Source organism: Myotis myotis, unplaced genomic scaffold (genome assembly GCF_014108235.1).
Source record: "Myotis myotis isolate mMyoMyo1 unplaced genomic scaffold, mMyoMyo1.p scaffold_m19_p_7, whole genome shotgun sequence".
In the NCBI taxonomy this organism is placed as follows: domain Eukaryota; kingdom Metazoa; phylum Chordata; class Mammalia; order Chiroptera; family Vespertilionidae; genus Myotis; species Myotis myotis.
The window spans coordinates 17,137,395-17,159,661 of record NW_023416379.1 but is presented as its reverse complement, the minus strand read 5'-3'; the positions used below and the strand labels follow the sequence as shown (position 1 = coordinate 17,159,661).

General features: G+C 42.0%; 1 protein-coding gene across 11 annotated transcripts in view; it reads right to left on the bottom strand.

Annotated features, from left to right (window-relative positions):
• Nucleotides 1–7,626: 7,626 nt before the first annotated feature.
• The window catches only part of TRMT11 (tRNA methyltransferase 11 homolog), a 42,885-nt gene continuing 28,244 nt past the window's right edge, over nucleotides 7,627–22,267 (bottom strand). For 10 of the 11 annotated variants that reach the window (XM_036317290.1, XM_036317298.1, XM_036317291.1 and 7 more), the window contains one exon: nucleotides 7,627–8,184. In XM_036317290.1, the coding sequence (XP_036173183.1) occupies nucleotides 8,053–8,184 (132 nt within the window). In that variant the 3' untranslated portion in view covers nucleotides 7,627–8,052. Of the gene's footprint in view, nucleotides 8,185–20,608; nucleotides 22,077–22,267 lie in introns of those variants that run through there. The other variant, XM_036317292.1, reaches the window with a different exon arrangement.

Here is a 22,267-nt window from a genome sequence, read left to right as displayed (position 1 = left end):
TATATTCAACACTGATCAAGAAGCCACTAATGCCTTCCAATCAGTGGAGGACTCCAAAGTTCTCCAGAGATCGCCTCATAGAGCAACTAACAAAACCAGTGTCTCGCCCGGCCAGCGTGGCTCAGTGGCTGAGCATCATCCTATGAACCAGGAAGTCACTGATTCCCAGTCAGGGCCCAGGCTCAATCCCTAGTGTGGGGCATGTAGGAGGCAGTTGATCGATGATTCTCTCTCATCATTGATGTTTCTCTCTCTCTCTCCCTCTCCCTTCCTCTCTGAAATATATATATATATTTATATATTTATAAATCTATATATATATTTATAAATATATATATATATATATATATATATATATATATATATATATATATATATATATATCAGTGTCTCCATCCAGACATTCCAACATTAATTCACCAAAACACCCTGCTTGAAAGTATCTGATTTTTTCCTAATGCATGGAAGATAAGTAACTTCAAATATAACATAGCACTGCAGTTCCCAGCATCAGAAACTGGGAATAAACACAGGACCCCAGGCAGGCTCCAAGGTCACCACAGACACATCCGTTACCTGTGGAGTAACCTTTCCTTCTGGCTGCAGAGGAACGGAGAAGACAGAGGGGGAGAGGAGGCTGCAAAGACTTGCCAACCTCGGACATTCTTCCAGGCATCCTGGGCTTTGCTTCGGCTGCTTTGTAAAGGAAAAGCAATGCCCAAAAGAAGCTTATCATTTATTCAGTCTCTGCAAATCGATCATTGTCTCTTGAAAAAGAAATGAACCTACAGAGGGCATCAGCGTAGGGTTCCTTGGATAAAACTGCACCTGAGTTCCCCGACGCGAGGACACCGGTCCCTTCTCACTCTATTGGCACCACACATAGACTCTGAGGGCTGACCCAGGCCCCTATCTGCACTAGACACAGGCCTTCCGGGGCCAGGTGCAGGGACACAAGTGAAAGCCCGCCTTATCTCCGCTCCTTGCTTCCTATCTCCTGTGGATAAACAAGGGCTCCAGCCCCCGATTATCAGGCCAGTTCCCGGCACACAAGCACATTTCACGGGACATCAGAGTCTGCATTCCTGTCCCAAGTACAACTTCCTCTGAAGTCCATGGCAAGCTTTGCCTCGGGGAGGAAATGGTATCAATCCTGAAGTAATAGCCCTACAGCAGCCTGTATTTTCTCCCAACTCACACATTTTTCAAAGTAGCCTTGACCATATCTCTCTTTGATTGAAAACCACTCTACAAACCAGAAAGGAATCAAGCAGCCCAGGAAATAAGCCTCAGCTGACCCCAACGGCGGCAGCTACAAAAGGAGTTGCATTCTTTGCTTAGTGAAGCATCTAGGAGAGGCCACCCCTTCCCGTAGGTGATGGGAGAACTCAAGAGAGGATTTGAAAATTGACAGGAAATAAATCTACCTTTTGTGCTTCCCTATTGGGCCCAATAGCCTCTCCACATCTCTTCATTGGAAGCAAATAAAAGAGTTTCTTGGGCAATATCCTGGACAAGTCAACTCCTTCCTAGGACAGACATGACTGATGGGTTTAGCTTTAGACTCTGGGCTTTCTCTTCCCTTATAGAACAATTTTTCAAAATGCAATCATACACATCATCTCAATAGATTCTCAGTCCAAGGGAGATAGCTAAGGCAACATTATTATTATTTTTATGTCAACAATGAGAAACAGATGAATTAAAGCTGTCCAAGATAAGGCTGGGATAAACCCCCTAACTCCTAGTTCTCTGTTCTTGCCACTGTTGCACATGGCTATCCTATGTTGTTGGATATTGAGCTAAGCCATCAGTGAGCAGTGGCTGTCTCCAGGGCTGGGAGCTGAATGGCTGAGGGACCCACTGGGAGGGAAAGAGGGGGAGGGGGAAACTTCTTATTGGGTATACCTTTTTGGATTGTTTTGAATTTTAAACTGTGTAAATGTATTGCCTATTCACAAAATTTAAATTTAAAAAAAAATAAATAACTGTAGAACTTTATAGAACACTGAGGAAGCATGGAAAAGTTGGCTGTAGAACTTTATAGGAGCAAACATGAACATGTAAAGACAATGGTTAACACATGAAAAGAAATATATACACTATATGAGAAAAACGCTCAATTGCTTTAAGATTGAATATATCCTCCCAGCCACCCTGCCTCCCCACCATTCCCAACCTCCCTGGCACCTCACCAGGAGAACAGTATATGGAAAGTGGTATAGTCTTGTTTTTGTTTGGCATTTTTGTCTTTTTTTTTTTAAAGTACCAGAGTGTGGGACTCAGAGTAAATATGATACTTTAATAATTTAATAAAGATTAGCTTAACCAAAGACTATGTATAGCTTTTTAGCCTAAGAAACATGCCTTTTATCATCTTTGTGTCCTGAGTGTTTGGTTTCAAGCGCACGTCAAAGCTGAAGGAGCAGCGAGCGGGGAATGACAGAGGGAAGGGACCAGAGAGGAAAGGATGACAAACAAGGGCTTGGGGGGATTCCATCCTGCCCTTTCTCTCATTCTCACTGATAGGTTTTTAAAAGAATACAATGATCCAGCCGGCATGGCTCAGTGGTTGAGCATCCATATATGAACCAGGAGGTCATGGTTCAATTCCTGGTCAGGGCACATGCCCAGGTTACAGCTCCATCCCCGGTGTGGGGTCTGCAGGAGGCAGCCAATCAATGAGTCTGTCTCATATTAATGTTTCTCTCTCTCTCTGTCTCCCTTCCTCTCTTAAAACAATCTATAATATTAAAAGTGCAATATGCTAATTAGACCGACAGCTGAACGACCTTCTGGACGTCCTCCCAGACGACCTTCCAGACGAAGCCGGGGCTGTGAGGGCCGAGCCCCTTGCGTGAATTTTGTGCATCAGACCTCTAGTAAACATATAAATAAATAAATAAATAAATAAATAAATAAATAAATAATACAATGACTAAAAAAATAATAATAAGGCTAGATGTCTTTGGTTGGCTGCTTCAATGAGATGACAAAGAATTGCTGGGGTTTCTGAGCCATTTTCCTTCAGGGAACACTTCGTATGTTAGAGGACAGAACAATGGACCCCAAGGGAAAGTTCTGAAATAAGCAACAGTGTTTGAATCATGAACTGTTTTTTATTTATGACAGATTCCTTGAGGTTCATCAGGAAAATGTCCTTTATGTGTGTTGCTAGGATTTCAAAACCATGACACTTCAACAGCTCATTTGTCTTGGAGCAGAGAGGCAGCTCCCGGAGACAGGGCCTGTGATTGTCCTCGGAGCTGAGGACACACATGAGCTGGCAGCCCACCATCTTGATTTTCATCAGCTCGCTCTCCTGCAGGCCTACACCGTCAGCACTGTGTGAAGAGCAAAATCAATAAAAGTCATCTCCCTCCTTGCAGGAGGCCAACTCCGGACTGTTTCTTGGCCCTGGAGCAAGTATCTGTCAGCCAGGGTCAGGGAGGTTTCTGCCGCACTTATCTGAGGAGTCTCTTAGACGGTGGAACTGGGAACCTAACACGGCTTAGATGAAGAGACGGGCTCCGAGGTAACACTTCAGGCAGCCTTACGTATGTAGCTCGCCCAACTCAGAGGCCGTTACCTGAGACCCAGAACCAAGGGAGGAAGAGCCCCTGGAGCAGTAGCAAAGCCACAGACCTACCACAGGAAGGACCCCTTTGCCAGGAAAGCCAGGGCACCCTTTTATAAGAAGCTAAAACGTCCCAAAGAGCCTGACATCATCATAAGGGCGAACACCACAGGAGGGAGCTTCTCCCAGGATCAGGTCCAGAATGGGTAGCAAGCCGTGAAAACCCTTTATGATCTGGCCCTCATTTCTGCTCCAGCTGCATTTCCTCCCTTCATCCAACAACACATTTAGTTTAGCTCCAGGCACAGGAACTAGTACTTGAATTGTCGTCCAAATCTGCTTTTCCAGATGCTGATCCTTGTGCTGGAATCCCCCTCCCTCCTCACCACCTGACATCACCTGGCAACTTCTATTCCTTCCGGCGTCTACTTAGATCTCACCATCTCTCAGAAGTTTTCCTTGCTTCAATCTTCTCCCACCCCTATGTTTCAAAATGTGTATTTTATGATTATTCAGCTTTCGTGAGACCAACAGGCCAGAAGACAATTGCCATTGGAAAGATCGTTTGCTCCTTGCAGTTCCCAAGAGAAGAGGGCATGCTGAGCCACGCAGGCCCACGGGGGTGTCCGGCGGCAGAGGGAGCGCGAGAAAAATGTGGACAACATTCTTTGTTGGGTCTGATGGGAAGGAACGAGTAAGGCAGGGTAAGCAGGTTTGGGATGGGCTAGTGTGAATAGTTTCAGTGGGCGCTGGGGTGCAGGGTCCATCCCTAGTTGCCTGGGGCAGGCCCTGGAGGGATCAGACAGGCGAATAGGGGTGCTCTGGGCCAGAGAGAGGGTGGTGGCACATGTGGGCTCTGGACCGCATAGTTTGCATATATGAAACATACCCTTGCAGATGAGTCTGTTACCACCTCTAGGAATTGGCTGACCCTGGGAGGAGCCGTCTCTCCAGAGTCAGCAAGGCCCCAAATGTCAAAATATAAGAAACACTTGGTAATACCCCCACCACTGTTAGAAGTGGCTATGTGCTCCTTTTATACTTACCCTGGGCTTACCCTCTGGAAAGACTGACCATTAATTTAATCAACCACTTACCTCTTTTTTAAAAAAATATATTTTTATTGATTTCAGAGAGGAAGGAAGAGGGAGAGAGAGATGGAAACATCAATGATGAGAATCATTGGTCTGCTGCCTCCTGCACGCCCCACACTGGGGATCAAGCCCACAACCCAGGCATGTGCCCTGATGGGAAATCAAACCATGACCTCCTGGCTCATAGGTCGATGCTCAACCACTTAGCCACACCAGCCGGGCTTACTATTTACCTCTTTGTTTGACACCATCCCCAGTCCCCCGGCTGACTATGCTGGTAAGCTCGTTGAGAACAGGGCTGTGTCTTTTTCATTGCTGATAATAGCACGAGGTCCACAGAGACCAACTGGACAGGCGGTTCCGATACACTAAGCACCATCACCTGTAGGACTGAGTCTTCTGGACCACTTACAACTAGTGGAAGTGGGTCGTGTCTTCACCAGGAGCCTGTTCATCACACGGCACCAGCTTGCCCTTCTTCTTTCTTGGGGAACCCACTTAGCATTGTTAAACTTCCTTTCTTGGGGTTCAGAAAGCCAGGCTGGAGGCCAAAAGTTTGGTTGTTTTCAGGTTCCTGATCTGCTTCTCCAAAACTAAGAAAGAAAACAAGCTAACAAAGGCAAAAATAAAAGAATAGATTTTTATTCATTTATTTTGTTCCAAAAGATAAGAATATTTGTAGAACTGACAAGGGACCTCAGGACATTTCCTGACGGAATTTCTGCGTGATGCTGTCAACCAGTCAGCCTAATCCAAATGAGTAGGAGCTTCAGAAAAGGATTTTGGCTGGTCCACAGCTGGAAAGAGGTTTTGTCATGCACTCTGCCAAATGCATAGGATATATAAAGGGGGGGTGGGGGAAATTGGGATTTTTGGCCCAACATTTTTTAATAAATGAAAAGAAACAAATGAAACCCCGATTTAATTAAAATTTCCCCCATATTCTTGCCTACCCATAATTTTCATGTCTCTGCCCAAAAGCTATTATGTAGTTAAATAAGAGAAAGGAAAGGACGTATTTTTAATTTTAAAGGATAAGGAGAAGAGAGAAAAAGTTCTCCGAGTGTTTCTTTTTCCACGTCTTGAATCCAAGCTGTGGTGGCCTGTGGGTTTCTTTAGCAGGTTTTTCTTAGAGGCACCAACAACAGTTTATCAGTTTAAGTCCATCTCCAGGGTGTAGCATCCGAACTCATACAACAAATGGAGCACACCCACCCACTTCAGTCAGAGGCCCATCGGCCCAAAGCCAGAGTTATTCTCTGTAGCTCCAAGTAGCTCCAAAGTCATTTCATCTCGTTAGTAATTCAAGTACAAATTTCTTGTAATAAAAATGTGTAATTGCCTGAGCCAATCCCATGAGGATTAGGTTGTGCCAGTTCTCTTTACTAAGCACACACATTGGGAAGGAGAGAAATCCGACAGAATGACCCTCAGAGCTGTACGTCTGTCTTAACTCAGTGGTTATGTGTCGCATACAGAGACCTCTGCTCCCCCCCAACGCAATCACTGTCCAGCTTTGGTCTTGCATACTCAACAAGCTGCTACACAGTTCTCCGTGGCCATTCCGTAGATGCCTCATGTTCAGGATGTCCAAACCTAAGCAAATCTTTCCCCCACCTTTCCATTCCAGTTTGTGTCATGCCATCCACCCAGTCACCCTATTGGAACCCCAGCCATCATCCCATACTCCTCCCTCATCCTGTTCCCAGTCAATTACCAGGACCTGCTTATCTTCTAAATATTCTCCATTCAATCTCTGATACCACTGCTCTAGTTGTCACCCTGACATCCCTAACCTTCTAACTAGCATTTTAGCTGGTGATAGACCGAGCCCGATAATATCACGTTTCCATTGAAGTTCTGAGATAGCCCTTGACGGCCCTAAACCTAGCCATAACCCTAACCCTAACTCTAGCCCTAACCCTAACCTAACCCTAACTCTAGTCCTAGCCCTAATCCTAACCCTAGCCCCAGCCCTAACCCTAGGGCAGGGGTCCTCAAACTTTTTAAACAGGGGGCCAGTTCACTGTCCCTCGGACCGTTGGAGGGCTGGACTATAGTTTAAAAAAAAACAACTATGAACAAATTCCTATGCACACTGCACATATCTTATTTTGAAGTAAAAAAACAAAACGGGAACAAATGCAATATTTGTATTTGCATGTGGCCAGCGGGCCGTAGTTTGAGGACCCCTGCCCTAGGGGAAGGGTTACGATTAGCAGTGTGGTTAAGGCACAAGGAGCTCACCCTGTCAGCAGAGGAGCACAGGATGGCCCGGTATGGGAGGTGCTGGTAAAGAGGGTAAAGGCTGTAACTGTTTTGAGGGGGCGCAGGACTGGGGTTAGCTGAGCCTGGCCTGGGGGATCTGGTCCCCACCTGGTAGATAGGCTCCATGGTGACCTCCAGATGATCCAGGGTGGGGCCCTAGAAAGTGCATTTTAAACACCTAACCAGGTGGTTTTGAGGTAGGTGAGGAGCTAGTCGTAGGTTTAGGGTTCAGGTTTGGGCTGGATTTAGGGTTAGGGCTAGTGCTAGGCTAGGGTTAGGGTTGGCATTAAGATTTGGGCTAGGATTAGGGTAGGATTAGGGTTAGGTTTAGGGCTAGAGCTAGTCTTCTGGTTAGGGCTAAGGCTAGGGCTAGGGTTAGCCCTAGCCCTAACCTTAACCCTTACCTTGTGCCCTAACCATAACCCTAACCTAGCCTTAGCCATAATCCTAACCTTGTGCCCTAACCCTAACCCTAAATCAAGGTTTAGGACTGCAGGAGCAAATCCAAGGTACAGAGGAGCTTCAGATGTGGACAGGCCTCAAGGAGTTTGTAAGCTTTTTAGGTTGTCAGGTCCTAGCCTTTCTCATCATCACTATCACCGTTATGACCTACTTGTCAGGCATTGATAAAAAAAAAAATTCATTTCCTTCATCGTATTCCCCCTTAAAAGCACTGAATACTACAACTTTAGAAATCCTCAATTAGATTTATTAGTGGCTATGTAAATCAATTACAATAAAAGAAAACAATTAACTCTAATGAATAAACTCTCAACCACTATTAACTGCCTATAATATAGTCTGAAGATAACTATTTAAAAAGTCAACAATAGTAGTCCCCGTTGTAAATTAATTACCAAAAATATAACTGTTTTTAATTTCCATAATACTTGAAAGTACAAATATAAATTAAATAAAGTTCAAAAGACCACATACAACAAAATAGTTCATAAAACAAGGCTAATTTTAAAAGAATTGTTCAATTTACTTTGTAGCATTTTTTTGTTATATAAAATTATTTAAAGCAGTGCATGTTTTCTGTATCACACATGAAAGTTCACATCCAGATGTCCTTTTTATGAAATCCTTATTCTTTCTTCATTGTCAAAATTTTCACTCCTGGCTAGATTTTTCTTCCTTGGCAATTCTTTTTGTTATCCCACTGAAATATTTCTCACGGAAGGAATTATGACCTTGGTATGGCAGAAACTGATCACTTAGCAGATGTGAGTACTGGTCCTGGTTCTGGTTGGTTGGTAAATACAGAAAATAAAAAGAGTTTGAGTTAATTTCTTTAGTTACCTTGTAACCAAAGCAGTCATTTACTGTAAGCAAAATCTCCCTCTGTGGTGCATATTGGTTTTCCTATTGTTTTATTACCTGAATGAAAAACATATCACCCACTTTATACTTGCTTGGGTATCCAGTGTTTTCACCTACTTTTCCTCATTTGATCCACTGTCTTCAGTGCTTCTGCTCCAGTCTATTCCTCATATTGAGACCAAGCTCAACTTACTAAATGCAAATCTAATATGCCAGCATTTCTGGCTAAAATCCAAATGGGTTTAAACTTTCCCCAATTCTGAGGCTTTCCCTTCAGGTTTGGGAGGTAGATTCAATTGCACATCAGGTGGCTGAATGTCAATGCCTGTGGACTGGCCTGGAGCTCAGTGGTGAGGAGGGTAAGACAGGACAGAAATGTGTGACTCCAGCAGCCGCAAGCTCAGGAGACAGAGGCACGGAGGACAGGCTGGGAACTGACTCGGGCTCAGGTGCCTGCATGCCTAGCGGGCCAAAGCTGCCAATTGTGCAGCTCACCTGAGGAAGCAGGAGGCAAAAGCTGAAGCACAATGGAAGGTAGGCTTCCTCTTAGACCAAAGAGAAAGCGTAACAAAACAGCTTGCCTTTGACCAGGAGGATATAAATGGGGCAAACTGAAAATACAGAACAGAGAATTATGAAGATTAGAGTCAGAGACGGGGAATAAACAGAAGAAGCGTGAAAAACCCAAAAGTAATGATTAAAACGTGTGCCAATTAATGGCTTTCTAGACAATATGTAGGGACTACCTATGACATTCTTTGTCTGAACAGTTTAGATTCAAGAATCCCTCAGAATAAAATAAAAGCAAAAAAAAAAAGCCCCTAAGACTCTAAAGACCATGGGTTGAGTTCTACAGGGATCCAGTGGCAGAGAAACACACAATACGGGGAAAGGTGGAAAGACTAGCAACCTTAGAAATGCAACCTCGGGTGAGATTGGGGGGGGGGGGGACCTCTTTTCTGTCTTTCCCAGGGAGTAGAGAAAAATCCCATGAGATATACGCTGGAAAGATTCTTTCTGCAAGATTGGCTGCCCCTGAATGTAAAATAAGTCATTATAACAAAAACTACTGGATAACCCAGTATCTCCAAATCCCTTATGTATGTAGCCAGGGATCCGGCAAGAGCCATTCTACTATTACTTAGCAGCATAAGTCCTGCTTCCGGATAAGCCAGACACTCCAGGGACTTTGGCTACCATTTTCATCTGAATGGAAAGTCCTGGTTCCTAAAATGTTCTACATGGAACATTCAGTGTATTTATGGGCTAATACATACTATTACATATATTCATGTCGATATCATATACCTATGAACAATAAACATTTCAAATATAACTTGGTCTATATGAAATACACTACTAGTATTTGCAACACTCAGAATTTATGTTGCCTCAATGCCGAAGAAGATGGCACACTTTTTTTTCTCTCATCCTATCTTTAGTTCAGTTTACCAGGGCTCACACTTGAGATGACGATAGTCAACTGCACATATTTTTCACCACCTGTTCATGCCTCTTCTCTATTTGAATTCCCTGCCCATCTCAAACAAGAGTATCTGCAGGGGTTTTTTTCAGCTCACTATCTCAAAGGCCAAAGTGTTTACTTAAAAGGACAAGAGTATCCTCAGGCAACACAACCCTTGATGTCTCCATTAACTAGAGCTCGTCCCAGTCCCAGTGTTTAACTTCTGGTTTTCCCAACACTTCCAAATCTGTCTTCCAGTATATCTAGGTGTCATAATCCTTGAGTTCTACCAATTTTTAGTAAACAAGAAATACTTCATGAAAAATAAAAACACAGAGAGAATTGGGAAATGCCAAAAAAGAAAACTCTGGCACTGAAAAATTACAGACCACCTTTCTCAAATTTCATTAACTACTGGTTAAATTGTGGAGCATGGTAGGAGTTAAAGAGCTATGAATAAAATAGGAAGATTGTTGATTACACTGTCTATTGTTTATCATCTTTTTATAACCAGAAATTAAGAGTTTCTGTAGGAAAGTCTGTGCTAGCTACAGATGGCTTCCTAATGGAAATATACAGCTTTCAGACCTATCACTTAACCTTGTAAGACAGACAGCAATTGTAAATATGACAAGAAATATACCAGTTCCGAGTCAAGAAAGCAACAAGTATATATTTACAACTATGTGTTTTATATAAATCCACTATTAAATTGTCTGCATCTTTTCACAGCAGGTTATCATCTAAATTTTTCAGCTAAGGAAAGGGAGACTGAAGGAGTTTGAGTAATCTGCCACTGGTCACACAGCTAGTTAAGTAGCACTGGTAGAACTGTAGCCTAGATGAGACTTCAAAGCTTACATTTTTTCCAACACTTCTATTTTTCTTGTTTTAGTAGAAATTACATCAAAACAATGGTTGAAAAGTTAACTTCCCACACGGTAGACTAGTAAGTAGCTCAAAATGGAGTTTGACATTTAGAGGACATTCCTCACTGAACAGCAATATTATGGTAGCACGTATTTCAGATCTAAGCTTTTAGACAGAACGCTTTAACCACTGTCCCCCCCAGTCCTGTCCTACCAGTACTGCTAATTCTAAACGTGAGGAATTTCAACACACTTGCCAAAGAAACCAAAACCTTACAAATTGTAGTATACTTACATGTGTACACTGCCCTCTGCTGGCAGAAGCAGGTAGGATTTCCTGCTGTGGATAAAGATAGCTTGAAACTGAGCTGACCATAGGTACAGGGGCACTCCTTCCCTCTCTGTTTGAGTCCTGACTACTGTAAACATCTAGTCACTAGTTACAGAGAACCAACATGACCAGGGTGGCTATTTTTCTCCAGGGAGCATCAGCATTTCATTTTTTAAAGAATGATGTGGAAATACACATTACGTATTCACCTTGGTGACTCTAAAGTATAAAATTGTCATCGGTGTCCAACCCAGAATTACAAAGTATTCTCTAAAATAAGAAAGAGTACATAAACTAGACCTTATTCAAGCTATTCCTTAATTATTTTTAAAACTAACCCTACATCAAGATAGAGCATCACAAAAAAAGACATTAAAAGGAAAGCACTTCAGCCACTTATAACATAATAATCTAAAGGGAAACAAATTCTCAAGAAAGAAACTATATGTTCTGTAGTAACATTTGAAACTGACACTGTAAATGGAACTAATGACACTGGATTATACTACGAGATGAGTATGTAAGAGTGTTTCCCAAATGGAGTGTCCCCGATGACTCAAGCGACGACACTGAGAACTCCACTTCAGTAAAGCAATCCTTCCAACTACTGCTCCCCCCAGAAACCGGCCATTCTTTGTTATCATCATCTCCTGAGGAGAGGAAAGGTGTTGGGATTTTCCACAGGATGGTGATTCGGCTGCTTTCTGGTTTGCTTCTCATGAGATATGAAGTTCAGGTACCACACAATTAGAATGTTTTGTAATACTGATTTTTTTAAAAATATATATTTTTATTGATTTCAGAGAGGAAGGGAGAGGGAGAGAGAGAGATAGAAACATCAATGATGAGAGAGAATCACTGATTGGCTGCCTCCTGCATGCCCCGACTGGGGATTGGGCCCGCAACCCGGGCATGTGCCCTTGACTGGAATTGAACCTGAGACCCTTCAGTCCACAGGCTGATGCTCTATCCACTGAGTCAAAACAGCTAAGGCTGTAACGGTGATTTCTGAAGAGTGCTGTTAAGATAATAAAATTGAGTACATGTTCAAACAGAAAATTTTAGCTAGCTGTAACTATCTGTTCCCACACTTCCTTCAAATAGGTAGTTTAAATACTGTTAAATTTAATTGTCTTTTTATTCAGGAAAGGCCCAAAATAATCAGTGAGCAGTTACTATTCATTTCCTAAACATTTACTGAGTGGTGGGCAAAACAGTCAAGGTCTGTGAGTTGAGAGCTTATATACTAGTAGGAGACAAACGTTAAACAATATATCCCCAAACATATACTTGCAAACTGTGATTAAACAGTGAGAAGAGCACTATTCCTATATAATAAAAAGGTAATATGCAAATAGATCAAACGGCAGAACAACCAATCAAAGCATAATATGCTTATCATATGCTAAGACTGCTCAACCACTCGCTATGACGTGCACTGACCACTGGGGGGTAGTCAACCGGTCGACAAGTCACTATGATGTGCACTGGCCACCAGGGGACAGATGCTCTGACTGGTAGGTTAGCTTGCTGTTGGGGTCCAGCCAATCGGGACTGAGCAAGATGGGCTGGATACGCCCTGGAGCCCTCCCGCGGCCTCTCCCCAGCCCGATCGTGCACCAGTGGGGTCCCTCAGCCTGGCCTGCGCCCTCTTGCAATCCGGGACCCCTTGGGGGATGTCGGAGAGCCAATTTCAGCCCAATCCCACAGGCCGCTCCCCTTGGGAGGGCACCAGATGCAGGGCCATGACTGGCGAGTGCTGCTGTGGCAGTGCGAGCCTCTCCTGATCGGGACTGATTGGGCACGAGCCTACGGCAGACACAGTGGGGTCAGGATGAGTGGGAGCGGCAGGTAGGAGCTGCAGGCAGTGCTGGACTGTGGGTTTCAGCCCGATCCCTGCAAGCCACCCAGAGGGACCCCACCCAGGCACGAATTCGTGCACCGGGTCCCTAGTCTACATATATAAAAGCCCAAGTGACTATTACGACTGAACGACTGGTCAACCAGTCGCTATGATGTGCACTGACCACCAGGGGGCAGACGCTCAACACTGGAGCTGCCCCCTAGTGGTCAGTGCGCTCCCAGAGGGGGAGCGCTGCTCAGCCAGAAGCCAGGCTCACGCTGGTGAGCGCAGCTGCGGTGGCAGGAGCCTCTCCCTACTCCGCAGCAGCGCTACAGAGCGGCAGCTGGAGGCACAGGGGGCCCGGGATGAGCGCGAGTGGTGTGATGCAGGCTCGGGCTCCTCCCTGGCTGCCTGCCACTTGGTGCACTGCTATATCCCCCGAGGGGTCCCAGATTGCGCGAGGGTGCAGGCCAGGCTGAGGGGGAACCCCTCCCCCCGTGCGCTCCCCCCCCCCCCGCACGATTCCATGCACCAGGCCTCTAGTACAAACATAAGGACACACCTAGTTAGATGGAGTGAAGAAAGTGGACAAAAAAGGCTTCCCTAAGGAAGTGATGTTTACCTGAGACCGAAAGGATGGGTTAAACTTACAGAATGAGAGGGTGAAAAACATTCTAGGAAGCAGTGAGAGAGGAAACACAATGGAGAAGACTGAGACTGGAAAGAGGTGAGGACATTCTGGGAACTAAAAGCTCACCCGTGTGGCTAAGGCTTGGTAAACAAAAGGGAAAGTGGCACAAAACAAATCAGAGAGGCGCGTCAGGAGTAGATTGGGTTAGCTTTGAAGGTTAACTGAAGGATTTTCAATTTTATTCTAAATTCCACAGAAAGTCATTGATGACTTGTAAGCAGAGGAATTTCAGTACTTATTTACATTCTCAAAGATACTCTGGCTTCTGTATAAATATGCACTGGCAGGATCAATCGCAGGCACAGGGGTACGAGCTGGAAGACTACGGCACCAGCCCAGGGAAGCAGCACTGTGCCCTGTCCTTTAGGGCAGGGGGTGGATAAAAATATATGCAAAACTACCGTCCACTCAGTTATCCCAAGCCAGACTCTCAGAGTGATCCTTAACTCCGGTCTCCCTCACCTACGTGTCCAATCAGTCATCAAGCCTGCCAAGCCTGTTATCCTCTACACTCTCCAACCCTGCCTTTCTTAGGTTACAGCCTCATCACTGCACGACCATGCCAGGAGCCTGGGCACTGGTTTCACAGGTTATCTTTCCACAACTCAAGCTTGCCTGCATAAACATAGTATTTTGAAGTAACGTTTGTAAAACTTCTGCCCCTCTCCTAACTAACATCCCTCATGGGCCTGCCATCACCAACCGGATAAACTTGGAACTCTTTGGTCTGCAAAGACCTTCATTCAACTCTAGGAATTCCTTTGGTTTTCCACTTCATCTCCACCCATTCTTCCCCCAAATAGATAGGATTTCACTCATACTAAAATGTCTAGGGTTCCCTGAATGCACCTCAACCTCTCAGTCTCAGCACCTTTGCTTAAAATACTGGCTTCCTCCCTTGACTCAGGCACCATCTCCTCAGGTAGGTGCTCTCTGGTGCCTATACACCTTGCACAGGTCACTACAGGACTCGACACAGTAAGGTGAAACGGGCTGGGCAACCATTTCTCTCACTGGGCAAGTTTTCTAAGGATAAAAACTACACCTTATTAGTCTGTTTAGCCTCAACACTTCACACAAATGGTTCCATAAATGCTGAGTGATGAAAGCCATGGCTTTTCCCTCAGGGAACAGGTGATCAAGGCAGGGAAAGAAAACATACAAAAATATGGAAAAATACTTCAATGTAAAAATTATTAGAAAGTTTTCTTTCTCATTTCTCATAGCATCTTTTCCAAAATTTCACCTGCCCGGAAGCCCTTATATTAATAACCATTTATTCACTCCCAGCAAACACCTCTGTTTACACAGAGAAAAAGGAGTCATCCAGTGTGAATTTCCTCACTTCCTTGCTGCCACCCAACCTCTACTACAAACTGGATCCCTTGCTTAACTCTACGGCCTCATCTCTCACCCCAGTCCCCACTCACATTCTGACTAAAGTCAAAATGCTCTCTCATGTCCTTTTACACACAGCCAAGAGTTACTTTTATATAATTCCCCTAAACTTCAGTGAAAATACTTTAGGATAATCATCAGTTTAACTAAAATTACTGTTTAAAAACAAGAGATTTTCCCTAGAAAGGTGTCACTTTGGGGATGAAGAAGAAAACCAAATGGTTTCTACATTAACTATAGGTCAGGTTTAAATTGTCCCGTTACTGACAGTTCCTGATAATGAGATAATGATTTCTCCTACCTCACTAGTACTGACCTTAAGTCATTCATATCCTTAAAGTGACAGTGGTTTATATAGAACAGCAGTTTCATTGCAAACACTTGAATACAAATGGCTTAGGGAACTTATTCTATGATAAGTGAAAACCAATGATGCTGTCATCACAGTAAAAGCCATCAACCAGGCAATGCTCATCGAATTGTGTCAAGAAAGACTTTGGGTTCATGAAATATTAAAGCTATAATATATATTCTTAAATAAGGTCAGAGGAAGAAGGCAAAGACATGGAAGAGAAAAATAGTGCGTAGCTTTTCTTTCTTGTAATCAGCAAAGAGTGAAATGAAATGTAAATGACAGTGCTGAACATAATGGGCCTCAGTTCAGCTTCAGGGTAATTACCCATGTCCGGCTTTTGTTTAAAAATCCTGCTCCCCTTATCAAAGCTTCCCACTGTTCTACATCTGGTACTGGACAGTAGCTATAGAAACCACTTGTGCTAAAGTTATACAACTATAAACAGCACTCGGCCATTTCCAAACCAAGGACAAGGAGGTCAGGAGTCTGGCATCTAATACTATTAAGAGAAACCAGCACAATGCTTAATGGGAACAAGGTAAGGCTGAGAATCTTCATCCCAAAATTAGGTATTTACATATGATTTGTACCTTTTTAAAAAATGTCATTACTCTTCAAGATATTAAATTACCTAAAGTCTATTAAAATATTTTTATATTAAAATCTTCATATCTAGAGTTCTGAAAATGAGTTGACATTTAACAACTGAACTTTGACATCTGGCACTCAGCACATAATTTCTTTCTAACTGTAAAAAGAATATCATGGATAGTCATGCTCTCATGATGAACAAGAACATGAGTATTTTCTACATGCTCTCCACTAAAATCTGTACCTTTATAAAACTCAAAACTTAAAACCTCAATTATTAAAAGAATACAGGTTCAACACACCAGGTAAAAATGTAATGACGATTTATTAGTTACTATATCTAATATTTAATTAAAATTAAGAAGAACTGTACTGACCCTAACTAAGCAGCAAAAGATGAGTAATATGCCAAAACATGTGCAGGCACACATATACATACTCTCTCGCTTTAATTTGGAAACTTTATCTCCTAGGCAACTTTTTAAAACTGTCACAATTCATTAAAAAATTAATAAACACACTTACATTTATATAAAGAGCAAAAACAAGCAAAATTACTTTGCTTAGGGATGAATTCGGTAGTGAAAATATTACAAAGGGAAACAAGCAAGTAATTACCATAATAGTCAGATTAGTGGTTACAACTGTTAGGAGAGGTGTTTATGATCAGAAATAGCCACAACAGGGGGTGCTTCTGGGGTGCTGCATGACTCAGTAATCTTGACCATGGTGGTGGTTACACAGATGTTCACTTTATAACTATTCATTAAACTGTGCACTTACGTTATGGACAAAAAAATACGAGTTAAAATCTCAGGGTTGCATTCTTGGTGGGTTAGGAATGGGAAGAAGACACAAGTTCATGTTTGAATTTGAAGAGCACTAGAAAGATCATTCTAAGTTAAATAACATGATAAATAAGAAAAAAATACAAAGTGGAAATTTTGTCAGATGAGAATTATAAAGGAAGCTCCAGGGGATTATGCTAATTCAACACATAAACTTCCATGTATCTAAACCAGTCATACCTTGGGCTCCCAGGTTGTACTTTATATTCTGCAACTGACATCTGCCTAAGATTCTACAGCATCAGTACATTAAAGACTATTTTACTGTCAAGCTTGAAAATATGAGCATTAGAGCTGGAACATAAAAACAGGTGCTCTGCCTTGAGGGAACAGCTTTGTCCTACAAATAAGAGTCATATCCAAAGAGCACCATAAGTAGCTCCAGAGATCTTAAATAATTGCCTTCCGGGTTGGGGGGGGGGGGGGGGGGGGACGGACGGACAGACAGACTTTTGCTGCTTCTTGATTTGCCAGAAACAATAACTTAAAACTATTACAAGACCATTAACTTAACAAAAAATCCAGTTTGTTCGGCAAAATTATTTAGTTGCAGAAGTATAAAAGAAAAAGTAAAATGATAACCCTCTAAAATTTAAATTCAAGGAAAAGTACCTTTAACAGCAAAGCAATTCATTCAGAAGTAGGAGACATGATCCCTAAAATGGAATTCTGCAACATGATATGTAACATCACCAGGATTCTGCTTTTATAAGCCTTTCTCAAACATTTCAATGTATGATTTACAGATAATGCAAGTACTTTCCTTCTGACCTTTTTGCAAAATAAATTTTAGAAAGGTCCTCGCTCATACACATACAAACAACACACACACACACACACACACACACACACACACACACACTTTCACGATAATGAATATGGTACTGTATTAAGACCTAGAATAAGTTCATATCCAATTACCAATGTTCTTACTTGTCTTATTTTTCTTACTGATAAATGAAGTAGCATCTACTTCCCACTACCATGCTGTATGATTAAAATACTTCATACCTAATCTCTAATCTTTCATAGTTCTAATCATAAGGAAACTGACCACCATCCTACAATGAACAGGCAAAAAACAAAAATATTTCAGCAAAAAAGACAACCAGAAGGAAACACCTTTAATTCAAACAGCTGCTAAAGAAAAAAAACAACTACTGACTTTAATTCTAAGAAAGAATAATGCAAATGGAATCAGGAACTAGCATTATTTCAGCAAAACACCAGTTTATGATTAGCAATATAACTTTATTACCATTCTACTATATAAACTACTTATCACAAAGACAAATTTCTTCCACTTCAAGCCATCAATAAGTCATTGTCTCAAACAAGTGAACTCAGTGTCTCTTCTCTCCCTTCCTCATCTAAACCATGTTATAATGCTCATTCTTCTTTCTCTCTCCACAGCTTCAAACTCTTTCAATCCTTTAGTCAAAACCCTCAGTTTTGGCCACCTTCCATTCTGATTAATGAAGCATTCATCAGCTTCATGTTACTAGACATTTCATTCAGCCCAAAATAAAAAATTACATTAACTTTCATCACCTGCCACTATGATCGTCCACTATTATTTATTTTAAATAATCTGAACCACTCTGACTAGCTATAAAAAATAATGGCAACTATTTTACAGAATATTTTAACACTAATCTAAATTAATGTCCATATAAAACCTAGAATAAAACTTACCAATACTTTAGTCCTTCTCAAAATAACTAGGAGTATAAGCTACCAAATCAGGTAAACAAACCACAAAACAAAGAGCGCACAGGATGGCCCATTTAGTGCAATGACAATTTTAAATAATTTTTTATATTTAAACAAGTACTATAGAGTGTAATAGTGACATAGACGTATAAAAAAGACTTCAAGGAAGTCTTGAAAATGGCTACTATGGGATCTTTTTCATCTGTCCAAGTATACTGGTAGAAAAGGTTGAGAGAGTATTCTTTTAGGTGACTTTCACTGGAGATGTAATTATTACACTCATATTCCAATCTGCTATGCACAACTGTGGAGATCAGCATTTCTCTCCTATGAATTTCATAAGAGAAAACTACTGTATAAGAGTAACCACTCTGGGAGCAACTAAGATGGCGGCATAGGTAAACACCGGGAAATTGTCGCCTCACACAACAATTGAAAATTACCCCAAAGGACTGAGCAAACATCATCCAGAACAACAGGAAGGCTGGCTGAGTGTAAATTCCACAACTAGAAGGAAAGAAAAGCACGCTGAGAGCCAGAGGCGCTGCGGAGGTGAAGTGCAGAGGTACGGCGGCACGCGCGAGGAAAGGGGGTGGCGCCTGAGGACGCGGCTGTCTTTTTGAATCACAAACTCCCGACGGCTCTGAACTCCGGTTCCGGGAAGTCTCTGGGGACCCAGGTCTCACACGGGGAGAAGCTGGTCTGTCCGGCAGCGAGCGAACTTGAGGGCGGCTTTCCCTCAGAGGTGCTTGCAGCCGTTACCGGAACACTGAGACGCACGACTCCGGGCGGAGAATCGGCCATGGCCGCTTTCTCCGCCCTCTGACTCCCTGAGACCCCGCCCCACCCAGGCTGCGGCAGAGGCTTTTGCATGTGAATGTACCTAACTGCAGCCGAACCAGGCAGACCTGGAACTTCCAAGAGAAGGCCCAAGGCCCCGCAGCGGCTTGCATTGCTTCACAGCTGAGCCTCTTCGTGGCTCCTGCTGTGTGGCCTCAGGCAGAGGCTGAATTAGCACCTCCTTAGATCCAGGAGCCACTGTACCCAGTGGTCAGAGGGGGTCCATCCAGACTGCAACTCCTCAGATCCATAAGGGACGCACTCAGGGAGCAGACTCAGTGAGCACCAAAGCCCCACTGAAGCAAGTCTTGCCCCAGAAGGGTGTCTTCAGCACAGAAGTTCTCCCACTTTAGACACAGCTGATTCTCACAGCCAATTGGCCTGGAGGTCAATTCCTCCCAGTGATTTTACAACAACCAAGGCACCAAGAGTGCACCAAGAGTGTCCACCCCAGGTAACTGGGGAGGCTGAGCTACTGGCCCCTACAGGACACCTGGCGCACAGGGCCACTCTATCAACACAGGGAAGCTGCCAAAATGCGGAGACAAAGAAACAGGTCACAAATGGCAGAAATCGCCGAAACCGGTTTGGCTCAGTGGATAGAGCGTCGGCTTGCGGACTGAAGGGTCCCAGGTTCGATTCCGGTCAAGGGCATGTACCTGGGTTGCGGGCACATCCCCAGTAGGAGATGTGCAGGAGGCAGCTGATCGATGTTTCTCTCTCATCGATGTTTCTAACTCTCTATCCTTCTTCCTTCCTCTCTGTAAAAAAAATCAATAAAATATATTTAAAAAAAAAAAAAAAAAAAAAAAAAAAAAAAAAAAAAAAGAGTAACCACTCTGACCAAAACTATATATAGCAACATCAGTTACATGTTGTATCAACAGGAGAAATGAGTCCTGGTAAAACAAATCATATTCTGCCATCGTCCCATGAGTGCTGAAGAAAGACCATCTTTAAAAGAAACTAGTATCTGCCTTTTAATCTTGGCATATTCTAAAGCTAGAAATGTGTTTTGGTAAAGAGGCGACATGACGCCTAAAAAAGGGTACAGGATTTCAAGAACAAAGAAGAATTTTGTTCTCAACTCAGCCAATTCCTAGTCTCTAAAATGTACAAAATAATAAAGTCAATGGATCTAAAAGCTTTGTAAACAATAAAGCATTATTAATGTGTTATTTATCACTCACCTAGCTTTCAGACTATATAAACATGGAATACTAACCAAAAAACTAGCTTTCCTTATCAGGCATCTTCATCATTTCAACATGGTTGGCAAGAATGTTCTTCTTTACTACTAATGTTCAATAAATCTAAAAACTATTGCCAATAATCTAAAGATACAAAATTTTATGAAAAATCCATATTCTTTAGACAGTTTTTGCATTTGTTTACATTTTAAAAGAGGGAAAGAAAGAACATTTTATAATAACCTAGCAAGTGGGCCAAAAGTCATACTGAAGTTAAACCTAACAAGTGACAAATCAAAAATGAAGAGATACATATACAAAAGTGTAAAAATCTAAAATTAATAGTCTTCCATTGCCAAAATCAACAACACTGAACAAGTCCAAGAATAATTTGTTAGACGCGTGTGAGAACTGTTTGACAATTTTATGTCATCACTTGCATTATAAAGGACTGAGATCTTGCTGCAATTATATACACTTCTCGCCATACAAACAGAAGGTAGAAATGAAGTAATTAATTAAAAACCAAGCATGATGAATTTAACAAGAGAGTATTTTAAGTTATAGTAAATCCCATACTAGTTAAAACTCACTGATCAAATTTGATCTTATAAGACATCTCAAAAGTTACTTGAGTATTAGTCTTTATCCTTTAAAAAAATAAATTTTAAAAGGAAAAATGATAAAAAGCAACCAAACAAAAATTAATACTGCTTTAAAGCTTTAAAAATATCTAAGGTGAGTGCCCTTATCATTTTCATGTAGAAGAAAAATTCTCAGAAGCATCCTTATATCATTCTCTAGTTCTTCTCAGTATCAAATTAATTTGCTTAGAAAAATATTATAAATCTGGAATACTAGACTTTCTTAAATTAAACTCAAGGGAATGAAACTGTGAAATTGTCCACAATTAAAATAGAAATGAAATAAAATCAGAAGAAAAAGGAGGCATTATAAGTGATACCACAGAAATACAAAGATTATAAGAGACTACTATAAACAATTACACACCAACAAACTGGGCAACATAGAATAAGTAAATAAATTCCTAGAAACATACGACCTTCTAAGACTGAGTCATGAAGAAAACAGAAAATCTGAACAGACAGATTACTAATAAGGAAATTAAATCGGAAATCAAAAACCTCCCAACGAAAGTCCAGGACCAGATGGCTTCATTGGTGAGCTCTAAGAACCATTCAAAGAAGAATTAAAACTCAAAGGCCAGCATTACCCTGATACCAAAACTAGACAAAGACATCACAAGAAAAAACCCTATATCAGATACAGGGTTAATATACAACATATATAAAGTACACATACAACTCAATAGCAAAAAAAAAAATCTGATTAAAAAAGGGAAGAGGATCTAAATAAAAATTTTTCCAAAGAAAACATACAGATAGATGGTCAACAGGCATGAAAAGATGCCCACATCGCTAAATTCTAAGGCAGTCACACTCTGGTCTTTTCTGTTCACCCTATAGACCCAAAGCAAAGATGAAGCTTGCCCAAGTTTCCAGTAAATTTGGGAGGGCTTCCGTTGTCAATCCAGGTCAAGTACAATCCAAAGAGCATTCTTTGCATTTAGTCAAGCTCCATTATAAGGCGTTACTCATATCAATTCTGTTCTGATCTAGACATGAGATACGGCAGATGTTTTGTTCTTTCTTCTCAAGCCTAAGTGTGTTGGGGGGGGAGGGGGGAGAGGAGAGGAGGAGGAAAGAAGAAAGATGATGTGTTGGGCCCTACAAGGCTACTTTCTCCCTTATATAAAGTGATATTTCCTATTCAGTATAGTCTACAATTAAGCAGGTTATGCTCTTGGAGAAAATGGTAACCAGCAGTTTGCTAATTAAATGAGAGTTATA